We start from the raw sequence: 12338 nt of genomic DNA on the forward strand, positions 1-12338 counted from the left end.
CCCCGACAGCCAAGCTAGATTTAGGATGTATTTAAAGCACGTACTGACCAGGAAACAAACAAACAACTACAGATATATTTCACTCTTGGTGTATTTACATGAGCATGGTCCTCCACTTTTAGGAATTTAACATACGTTTATATTTTAGATTTTCAGTACATTGTAATATATTTCCATCTTAATAATGCACTTTTGCAGGACTGAATACTGGTATAAAAAACATATATTGAATAGTGTACTCCCACCAGTCTTAGAGGTTATAATAAGTATGTGACACAGGCCTATGTGTGCATAGTTGCTTCATGTTGCTATAAAACCATCGCATCCTCCGGTCTTCCCTTTTACTGATCAGTTTACTGTAAGAGGCTCCTTCTCAGTACTACTGTCTATGGAGCTCAGACTGAGCAGCGTTTCCTGATAGACAAGCTCCGTACACACACACACACACACACACACACACACAAGCCTATAGCAGGCCTCTCTCCTTGGTAACAGTTGACTAGTAGAAGTCGTGCTGAGTCACGCAGTTCTCGTCCCTAATTGTTATTGGTTGCACTCCAATAGTGGTGGGTTAGGGGAGAGCAAGGGAGGAGTGGAAAGAAGAGTAGAGAGAGGGATGATGGGGAGGGGTGTTTTAAAGGTCCGGTGCAGGGCAGGCACGTGTTTCCCGACTGCACGCGCCTCTCTCTCTCTACACGCCCCCTCTTGATCCCCTCTTCCATTTTTTTTGTTACTTTAGGCTGGGGGCAAAGGGTGGGGCAGTCTACAAATGTGACCAATGAGCACCACACCAGAGTTTGAATAAGAGGATTTGGGCAGAGGATTACTTTTCATTTGATTCATCTTTGGACAGTGATGCTGGCAGCCCTTCAGTCGCTGCAGCTAGCAGCATTACACTCAAAGTTCCAAAATAATAGACATTTCAAATCTCATATTATGTGTGTGATATACACTGCTCAAAAGGGAACACTAAAATAACACATCCTAGATCTGAACGAATGAAATATTTTTATTAAATACTTTTCTTTACATAGTTGAATGTGCTGACAACAAAATCACACAAATTATCAATGGAAATCAAATTTATCAACCCATGGAAGTCTGGATTTGGAGTCACACTCAAAATTAAAGTGGAAAACCAAATTACATGCTGATCCAACTGATGTAATGTCCTTAAAACAAGTCAAAATGAGGCTCAGTAGTGTGTGTGGCCTCCACGTGCCTGTATGACCTCCCTACAATGCCTGGGCATGCTCCTGATGAGGTGGCGGAGGCTCTTCTGAGGGATCTCCTCCCAGACCTGGACTAAAGCATCCACCAACTCCTGGACAGTCTGTGGTGCAACGTGGCGTTGTTGGATGGAGCGAGACATGATGTCCCAGATGTGCTCAATTGGATTCAGGTCTGGGGAACGGGCGGTCAATAGCATCAATGCCTTCCTCTTGCACAACCCCCACCTGTGGACGTCGGGCCCCAATACCACACTCATGGAGTCTGTTTCTGACCGTTTGAGCAGACACATGCACATTTGTGGCCTGCTGGAGGTCATTTTGCAGGGCTCTGGCAGTGCACCTCCTGCTCCTCCTTGCACAAAGGCGGAGGTAGCGGTCCTGCTGCTGGGTTGTTGCCATCCTACGGCCTCCTTCACGTCTCCTGATGTACTGGCCTGTCTCCTGGTAGCGCCTCCATGCTCTGGACACTACGCTGACGGACACAGCAAACCTTCTTGCCACAGCTCGCATTGATGTGCCATCCTGGATGAGCTGCACTACCTGAGACACTTGTGTGGGTTGTAGAGTCCGTCTCATGCTACCACTAGAGTGAACGCACTGCCAGCATTCAAAAGTGAACTTAAACATCAGCCAGGAGGCATAGGAACTGAGAATTGGTCTGTGGTCACCACCTGCAGAACCACTCCTTTATTGGGGGTGTCTTGCTAATTGCCTATAATTTCCACCTGTTGTCTATTCCATTTGCACAACAGCATGTGAAATTTATTGTCAATCAGTGTTGCTTCCTAAGTGGACAGTTTGATTTCACAGAATTGTGATTGACTTGGAGTTACATTGTGTTGTTTAAGTGTTCCCTTTATTTTTTTGAGCAGTGTATACACACACATACATGCAGTGTTGTAGCGATGTGCAAATAGTTCAAGTACAAAAGGGAAAATTAAAAAACGTAAACATGGGTTGTGTTTACAATGGTGTTTGTTCTTCATTAGTTGCCCTTTTCTTGTGGCAACAGGTCACTTCCTTTTTAGGTGGTTGTAGAAATGTATACAGTGCCTTGCGAAAGTATTCGGCCCCCTTGAACTTTGCGACCTTTTGCCACATTTCAGGTTTCAAACATAAAGATATAAAACTGTATTTTTTTTGTGAAGAATCAACAACAAGTGGGACACAATCATGAAGTGGAACGACATTTATTGGATATTTCAAACTTTTTTAACAAATCAAAAACTGAAAAATTGGGCGTGCAAAATTATTCAGCCCCCTTAAGTTAATACTTTGTAGCGCCACCTTTTGTTCAAGGGGGCCGAATACTTTCGCAAGGCACTGTATATATCATTCTGGATTTTGATAATTAGCTGGTATCCGCCTAATTCTGCTCTGCATGCAATATTTCATGTTTTACATTGTACATAGGATATTTTAGCAGAATTCTGCATGCAGTCTTAATTTGGCGTTTGTACCATTTTGTGAAATCTTTGTTGGTGAGCGGACCCCAGACTTCACAATGATGAAGGGCAATGGGTTCTATAACTTTAAGCACCAGCTGTCAGAGCAGCTCACAGATTATAGCCCGTCTATAATTTAGCCCAAACAACTACCACCCCTACTGTATTTGCTCATTGGCACCCCATTATTTCTATCTCTACCTTGCACATTCTTCCACTGCAAATCTACCATTCCAGTGTTTTACTTGCTATATTGTGTTTACTTCGCCACCATGGCCTTTCTTTGCATTTACCTCCCTTATCTCACCTCATTTGCTCACATCGTATATAGACTTGTTTATACTGTATTATTGACTGAATGTTTGTTTTACCCCATGTGTAACTCTGTGTTGTATGTGTCAAACTGCTTTGCTTTATCTTGGCCAGGTTGCAATTGTAAATGATAACTTGTTCTCAACTTGCCTACCTGGTTAAATAAAGGTGAAATAAATCAAATAAAAATAACTGATTCAGGTATTTTTAGCCGGCTCCTAATTGGTATGCCAAATGTTGTTATTTTTGATGGCTTAGAATGCCCTTCTTGCCTTGTCTCTCAGCTCGTTCACAGCTTTGTGCAAGTTACCTGTGGAGCTGAGGTATGTATAGTTTTTTTGTGCTCTAGGGCAACGGTGTCTTGATGGAATTTGTATTTGTGGTCCTGGCAACTGGACTTTTTTTGGAACATCATTATTTTTGTCTTTCTGAGATTTACTGTCAGGGCCCAGGTTTGTCAGGGCCCAGGTTTGTCAGGGCCCAGGTCTGGCTGAATCTATGCAGAACATCTCTTGGTGCTGCTGTAGGACCTTTTGGTAGGCCATCATTGTATAAATAATAATTTGTTCTTAGCTGACATGCCTAGTTAAACTTTATTTATTTTGTCTGTCATCTTTGATTGAGCAACATGGCCTCCTGGGTAGGAGTGCTGATCCAGGATCAGTTTTGCCTTTTAGATCATAATGAATTCAATTATTTTGGTTTGGAGCGACCTGATACTAGATCAGCACTCCTACTCTGAGACTCTTTATGAATGGAAACTCTGATCATGTTATCTCCAGGCCGGGTCTCTTATCAGAGCATACCTCTTCTCTTGTTTTCCACCGAGGTTACTGTCACCGTGAGGTTACTTCTCGCCAACGGCCACTCTGCTGAGAAGTCAAGTCACACTTCCTTGTTTCATTTCTTCCTCCTTTCATAGAAGTGACTGAGGGAGTAAGCTAGAGACCAAACCGACAAGGAACTTGCATTTAAGGCTGAACTTGCATTTAAGGCTGAACTTGCATTTAAGGCTGAACTTGCATTTAAGGCTGAACTTGCATTTAAGGCTGAACTTGCATTTAAGGCTGCCTGCTTGCAAGCAGATTTTTACTTCCCATGCTTGTCGGTTTGAGCAGTTTTTCTCTAGACATTTTCTCCTACAGTAGTTAGTTGTCCTTTGTTAGGCTTTATTAGTTACTTTACGACTTTGACTTAAGATGTGGTCTGTAACATGGAATGTTTGAGAGATGGCTAGGGACAAAGGGAAATGGGGAGAGAGTGAGTGGCTGTGTGTGAGATGGCTAGGGACAAAGGGAGAATGGCTGTGTGTGTGAGATGGCTAGGGACAAAGGGAGAATGGCTGTGTGTGTGAGATGGCTAGGGACAAAGGGAGAATGGCTGTGTGTGAGATGGCTAGGGACAAAGGGAGAATGGCTGTGTGTGTGAGATGGCTAGGGACAAAGGGAGAATGGCTGTGTGTGTGAGATGGCTAGGGACAAAGGGAGAATGGCTGTGTGTGAGAGATGGCTAGGGAGAATGGCTGTGTGTGAGAGATGGCTAGGGAGAATGGCTGTGTGTGAGAGATGGCTAGGGAGAATGGCTGTGTGTGAGAGATGGCTAGGGAGAATGGCTGTGTGTGTGAGAGATGGCTAGGGAGAATGGCTGTGTGTGTGAGAGATGGCTAGGGACAAAGGGAGAATGGCTGTGTGTGAGAGATGGCTAGGGAGAATGGCTGTGTGTGTGAGAGATGGCTAGGGAGAAAGGGAAATGGGGAGAATGGCTGTGTACACCATGCTGCACCATGGCTGGAACTCTTAAACCCTGGAGTGCTCAACACTGGGACTCCTCCCGCTCTTCTTTCAGCCCTCCCTCCAGCCTGCCTCACACTGCTCATAGGGCCACATGAGCAAGAGAGCACATGGCTAGCCTGAGCTTTGTAACATCACCCCCCCACAGCTTTAGCACTGAGCTGTGGCTATCTATCTCCTCGCCTGGAACTGCCGGGGAGGGAGACTTAGCTAGCTGCTAACTGGAGGGGAGGGAAAGAGAGGGAGGGGACATGCACAGACAGCCGTAAACACCAGGCTCATTTTACCCAGCCTATTAGATTTCATTGGCGACAGAAGGACTCTGACGGAACCTGTTTGGGAAGAAGAGCTGTGCTGTTTCGGGGGAAATGTGCAGTTCCATGTGGAGGGGAAAGCTGCTCATGTCAGATCATATCAATATAATACAAAGTACTTGATGTTGCAAATATGAGCATTTCTGTGTTTTAAGAGTAGATCATGATTTTAGAGTTTATTTTTCACGGGCAGAGATTTTAACTTAGTTCCCTTTCCAAGTCCAATTCTTTGAATGAACGAATTTGACATTTTCGAATTCATTCTGTTTCCATTGAGAAAAAATTGTTTTCTATTGAGAGGAAATCACAGGTTTTTGAATTGTTAGTGTTTTATTTTCTTCTTTGATTCCAGGCCTTGTTTAAGGATTTATGTCATCAAAAGAGGCCTATAAAATACTGTGGGTCACCTAGTTGTTCAGTTCTGATTCTCAATGACACGTCCTTTCAAAGCAGCTCCAGAGCCTATCTCATCTCGTTGGGAGGGTCAGACGTTGTGTTTTTGGGCCAGGGCCCCCTGTGAGGGTGTGACCTTTGTCCCAAGCTGGAATAAGGGAATGTTACTTGTTTTGAACTATTGTCATTGCCGTGTTGAAACAGCATCTTGGTCAGGTTTGAACCATCACCTTTTCAAGAGCAACAACATTTTTCTGCTCTTTTCAATTTTAAGAAAACATACTGTTCCTTTATCCAGACTGTCGCAGCAAGATTACATGTTGTGCCATTTCCTTCAGCCCTGTTTGTATTAAGTAACCTTGACTCTCACTGTCACAGCTTGCATATAACAGATGTTAGAAAAGTGAGTTTGCTGTTCAGTTCCACACAGCCGGTAATGGCCACTCCATCCTCTGCCAACCGCTGAGATTGAGGAGTCGAGACGACAGAGTTGCTGTTTTGTATTGTTCACAGTGCTCTCATTCTAGCAAAGCACAGTGCCAGTCAGAAAGATTGGAAAGGATTTTGATAGTGGCCTTTCGTCCTTAGCAACTCTTCCTCATAGTGACTGGCAACAATGCATCAAGATTATATAATTCATTAAATGACAAGGACTATCAAATTAGGCCATTTTACCACCCAGTTTTAACACAGAAACACGAACACAGCGCTTGCGTACACACACCCTAAAGTAGTTATTTGGGGCTATTACCAATAAAATGCAACTTTTTTGTTTTCAATTCCAATTTGGGACCCAGTGAGAAGGTTTACAGTTACTGACAATCACTGCAAACGCTAGTCAAAAGACCAGTGTCCCCAAGTCTAATTAGCCAGCGCCGTGCACTGAAGGAGTGGTTTTTCCGTAACGTGGTTGGCTGGATGCCTGTCACGCTAGCTAGTTTAGGCTAGCGTAGCGCTATCTGTCTCAGCAGTGCTGCAAAAGTGAGTCAGTGAGTACAGCCTGGCTGTGGGGCCATGTGCTCAGCACCTGCATTGTATGTCACGCCGCCTGAGCGGTGTTTACACACACACACACACACACACGGCCCTGTCCTGCTCTGCGTCCTGCTCTACTTTATTTCACGCAGACAGAGGCCCCACTACTCCTCTGAGGAAAGAAGGGGGAAGGGAGGAAGTCATGTTTGTCACGTGTGAATGAAACAAAGCTAATTGTAACCCTGTCTCCCCAGCTTCGCTTGATGTAGTATGGACGGCGTTGTTGTAGCTGCAGGGCTCTTTCTTTCTGTGTTTAAGGATGGTAGGAACTTAGTAGTGGGTGGATCAATACAGGCTGATACTGAAGAGGTGCTGCCATGCTTTCTCTGGGTTCTTGTCATGTGTTCTGTAGTGTCCATCTGCGGTTCTTGGCCTGTTTATCAGGTACACCGTTTTTATCTAGTCTCACCCTAGCTGTTGCGTTCTATGTTCTTGAATGGGGGAGAGGGGCAGCTATCCTTGCTGTCTAGACTGTGATAGTAGTACAGATTGCCTCGCAGAGTGTTTGCCTATCTTCAAGGACAGTATAGAACAGCCGTACCGATGAAAACTACAGCTAGTATAGCAAGCATATAGAGGTGTGTTAATGTCTAGACGCAGCTAGCTACTAGATGGCATAGTGACTGAGGTGGGGCCATAGTCGTTGTATCAGTGAGTTCAGTGGGTCTGGGTGTTTTTGTAGGGCAGTGAGTAGTACATACAGCATCTGGCCCACAGAATTCCACCGTATGTTCTCATGAGCATGCTTGCAAAGACATGCCCCCACACTCACATTCACATACGACTGTCTCTGTGTTAGTGTTGGCTTTATGCCTGCGTTCTGCAACCGTTGTTATAGCATTGTTTATTTGATCGCTGATGTATGTTTTTTTTATGCCTGTTTTAATATTCTACCATGGTACAGCTGGCACACTGGGACAATGTGCTGCTTATCACCTGACGGGTTGCCAAGGAAACAATGGTGGTTTTCAGCTGTTGCCGTGACAACAAAATGGGGGGACTCCAGTATCTAATTTGTTGAGACAAGGAATGCAGACAGGTCTGCGAGTAGAAGGTGGGGCAGGAGGGGTTGGGGGGATCTGATTGGAGCAGAGTGCTGTCGATGAAACAAACACACCTCCCTCTGAGGTCTGTCTAGGATAGGATAAATAGGTGACTCACCACCAGCCAGGCAGGGGAGTCTGCAGCAGTACGCCTTCTACTGGACTGATAGAGCCATAAACACCAGACTAGCTGTCATAGTTGTTTTAACTGTAATCTGCCCTAACAGTTCAATCAAGAGAGAATGACATATCTGGTCTTTAGCTCTAGACTGCACAGCAGTCTCATCACACACCTTACCTGTCAGTGTCATCGCACACACACACTTCACCTGTTCTATAGGCTGCATAGTGTCATCACACACACACACACCTCCTTTCTGTCCTCAGGGGTGAGGGAGCAGTTCACACATGTAGACTAGACAGGTCATGTATAGTAAGGAATAGGGTTTGTGTGCGTGACAGCAGGGCATCCTATCTATCTGAAGACCTGCAATTGGCCTGACATCTATTTATACTTCCATACTGTACAGTAATTGTACAAATTTAGAATTTGTACCTAGCCACACCTACCTACATTATACACAGTTACAGGAAGTCCAGATCTGTGAGCAAACGGCTTTATGGCTCTGTCATAGATGAGTCCAGCCTTTTGTAACCTTGTCCTGATTGGCTAGCCGTGATTCTAGTCCTTTTATCCTCGTTCTGATTGGTAATTTATGATTTCAGTCTTCTTAGCCTCGTTCTGATTGATTGGCTAGTTGTTACTCTAGTCTTGACTGGCTAGTCATGATTCCATCGTCTTCTGAACCTAGTCGTAATTGGGCAATACCCTTTGAGGAGGGAGAGTGAAACTTAATGTCTCTGTCTCTCATAAAGTAAATATAAAGGTTTTGTGTCCCGGCAGACTCCATCATGGTGTTCTTCCTAGTTGTTTTCGGTCTCCCAGGCAGACCGACAGATGGTATAATCTCTCTCTCCTTGCTGCCCTCCCTCGTACAGACCTGCCCTGCCCACTACAGCCTGTTTTGTCAGGCCTGTGACAGCTGACCAGAAAAGATGAACTAGGTCAGAGAGCCACTGCCCAGCACCTCTCTCTCCATGCTCCCTCCCTCTATCCAGGTCTCTCTCTCTGTTCTTCCTTTCACACAGTTGTGCTCCCTGCCCGGTCATGATGCTGGCTGTAATGTTAATGTGGTTTAAAACGATGGGAGGGGCCCGCATAAGGAGACATACACACAGTTGATTCTTGTCTAACAACTGTAGTGCCACACTCAGTACTAGTTCGTTTTTCCACCGTGGAATTTCCTGGGATTCTCTGGAATCCCAACGTTTCTGGTCCTGGTACAAGTCTCGGCCATTAATGGCTCCTGTCTGGCCAGGCTTTGTTTTCTTCTGCTAATCTCCCCCTGTTTAGACTCTCACACTGCTCGTCCCTCTGTTTAAATGGCTATATGACGCTCCCATAAACATGAATGCAGCAGGAAGCCAGTTGCTCAACTCTACTCAGTCTACCGTGGAAGTGAAGTCGATGCAGTAGTGACTCATAATGACCTTCTGAAGAAACATTATCTAGACAGTACATTATGTATCGACTGTTGTAAACACTCAGGATGTGGCTGTGGTGTCGTTTTGACGGTAATATATGATTGACATAGTTTCTGTGCAGGGAGAGCGAAGGATCTCTTGGTCAGAGCATATAGCCCTGTCTCAATATGGATAGATGAAGTGGAGACTATGGGGTCAGGACATGGTATTTGTGTTATCATTGGTTGTGTGATGTACTGTAACAGACAGTATAAAGAATAAACTGATGAGGGGCGGCTTGTTTGTCATGTTGATGAGAAGAGAAAAATGGTTTATGCAAGTGGTCCCCGCAGCTGTTGCTTAAACAGAGGCCTGGATAGCAGATGTTTATTAGAGCTTACTTTAGATGAACGCAAATGGGGAGTTCTATGACAAATGGCATATCATATTTATTATGAAGGGGCAAACTCTGTGTACACATTGATGACCGATGACATTTGGAGTAGTCTCCAGCCAAGAGTGAAAATGTGGATATTACTGGCTCTATTGAAGAAGTTGTGTGGAACGTGAAACTTCAGTTTAAAGTGATTATTATAATGAAAGCAAGCTTTCTAAAATATTTGATTTTCCTATTTATAAGTGTGTGAGTTTTAAACTGTACTGAGCCCTCTCGTCTTCCTCTGTGTCTTACAGACGTTGAAGCGCAAGGAGAAGGAGTATGAGCATGAGATGGAGAGACTGGCGAGGGAGAAGATCGCTACTCAGCAGCGATTGGCTGAGCTGAAGAACGAGCTGAGCCAATGGATGAATGTCATGGAGATCGACCGTGTTCTCAGACAGACGTTTCAACCAGAAGACGACCAGGCTTCTACCTCTACTGCCTCAGGTACGCTCAATCAATCCATTAATCAGTCAAATTAATTTAGAAGCCGTTTATAAATAATGACACGAAACAGTTGTCACCAAGTACTTTACAGTAATCATACTTGTAACGTGTACCTGGGTCTTTCTGTGAACTAGGGTACCAGGGGGGATATCTTACACAGAACAACAAGTTGCAATTCATTGATAACCTGCCTTTTTTTTCTTCATGTCATTACATTAAACCTCTTGGATGTAAAGTCCACTGTTTTGGAAACCTGTGTGGTTCTGGTACCGGGTCCTACTGACATTTTAGCTTATACATCGATCTATGGACACCATCGTAATAGGATGCATTGAGCGGTAGCCTTGATTCTCACGGACACAGGAGTATCTATTTTTTGCCCGTGTGAAGCAGGATGTGATATCTGACACCACTTGAAGCTGGGATGTCCCTCCTACCGTTTCATTCGCTCTTTCAACTGTCCATCAACTCCTGGCGGAACCCGGTGCCACAGCCACTAACAATGTATATTTCTGGAATCCATACATTCTAGCGCAGCAGGAGAGTGGTTTGTCGCTGTAGCACATTCAAATATCGATTTTTATAGCCAGTAATGTAAAATAATGAATTGATTTTAAACAAAATTCTTTCTGTTTGTCATAGACGGATAAGATTAATATGAGCTGTTCTTAACGAGTACCCGGAAGCCAAGCTAGAGCTCTGTGAGACTTTCACAGAGATGGGGGCGAACCTTTTGATCGAGAGACCTTTAAAAAACAATATGCACATTTTCTCTAAGACTTAACATAGACATATGTATTTTACAGTTTCAAGGTGAAGTACAATAGTTTGTAATTTATTATTTATTTAGAAAGCATATGTCATTTTAAGCTTTATTCATAGTCTTGTTGAATAGGAAATAACATATTTCATAATTGTATAATTTGTACTCTGTGCTTGACCTTGTCTCCTCAAGTGACTATACCTCAGCAATTTATAACATATTTGAACCTTGGCGTATGCAGCATTAGTTGTTTATGATAAATAACTTTTGGGGATTACGTAGATCATTTTTGATTACATTGTTACATTTTACTGGTTTAAGATCTAAGGGGGATCATGGCTATATTTAAAACATGTTTAACCCTTTATCATGTTTGGTGTCTTGGCTGATTTGTCCAAAATCTTGTGACAAAACATTACAACCCCTCTCTGCCATTTATACACCAATCCAATGAAACTACAATGCCATTTATACACCACTACAATGCCATTTATACACCACTCCAATGCAACTACAATGCCATTTATACACCACTCCAATGCAACTACAATGCCATTTATACACCACTCCAATGCAACTACAATGCCATTTATACACCACTCCAATGCAACTACAACGCCATTTATACACCACTCCAATGCAACTACAAGGCCATTATTTCAGCGATTTATGGGAGTGCAAGTTGTCATCATATATTAATCAGTTAAATTAGACATTGAACTTGAGTCCTGGATCTAACTGACAGTTTTGTTTTTGTATTGAGATCTCAGAAATGCAGTAACGACATGACATTTCCTTATGTTACGGGGTGAAAACAGTTTTCATGGGTGCACAAATCCAAAAGAATGCATTGCAAAATGTAATGCTTCTAGCTGGAAGAGTCACCTCACCTTGATACTGTCATTAACGTGGTTCTTCAATAATTATGCATAATACTTGTTGGATGCGAATTTGGTGTCCAGCTGATTTCTTACGGTGATATTTTCACACATCTGATCCGGGAAGGGAATTTCCAAAAGACAGTCAAGTGATTAACAGCTTTTGCACACACCAAGTGCTGCAGTAAAGGTGTTTGTGATGAATGTCCAGAATATTTTTGTCTCATGCAATATGCCATTGAAGACCGTTGTGCCTGGATCCACATTGGATCTGATATCCCTAGCGAATTGATGTTGATCGTTTGTTGTCTGCTTCATTTACAGCAGGGTCTCGTTAGATTTAAAAGAGGAAGCATCAAGGTAATGAGTTTGTCCAATCCCAGGCACAATAAGTCTACTGTGCGCAATTGTGTAGGATGGCCTTTTGCGCAACACCCAACACTATTCCTATGAATTATTCTGGATATAATGATTATAGCTTAGTGGGCTTATTCATAATTTAATCTGGTAATGAAATGACGTGTTTCATTTTCCATGTTAAACAATACAAGGGGCTTGAAGTAGACTACATGAACTTGGCTTTCCATACAAATTCCATTTAAAAAAAACACGCCTGGGATTGAAATGGTGAGATTTAGTTCTATCGCTATTCATGGTTTATGTGTCGGCCACATTGGATGCATAGCAATGTTTTTATATGTAACCAATCTATTTAGACAGGTA

At 43.4% G+C, this 12338-nt stretch overlaps 1 protein-coding gene across 1 annotated transcript in view; it reads left to right on the forward strand.

The window, feature by feature from the left end:
• Window positions 1–12338, forward strand: part of LOC135546401 (max-binding protein MNT-like) — a 29486-nt gene that overhangs the window by 14056 nt on the left and 3092 nt on the right. Inside the window, 1 exon segment of the mRNA XM_064974790.1 lies at window positions 9782–9974. Within this exon segment, the coding sequence (XP_064830862.1) occupies window positions 9782–9974 (193 nt within the window).

The sequence above is a fragment of the Oncorhynchus masou genome, chromosome 9 (genome assembly GCF_036934945.1).
Source record: "Oncorhynchus masou masou isolate Uvic2021 chromosome 9, UVic_Omas_1.1, whole genome shotgun sequence".
Taxonomy (NCBI): Eukaryota; Metazoa; Chordata; class Actinopteri; order Salmoniformes; family Salmonidae; genus Oncorhynchus; species Oncorhynchus masou.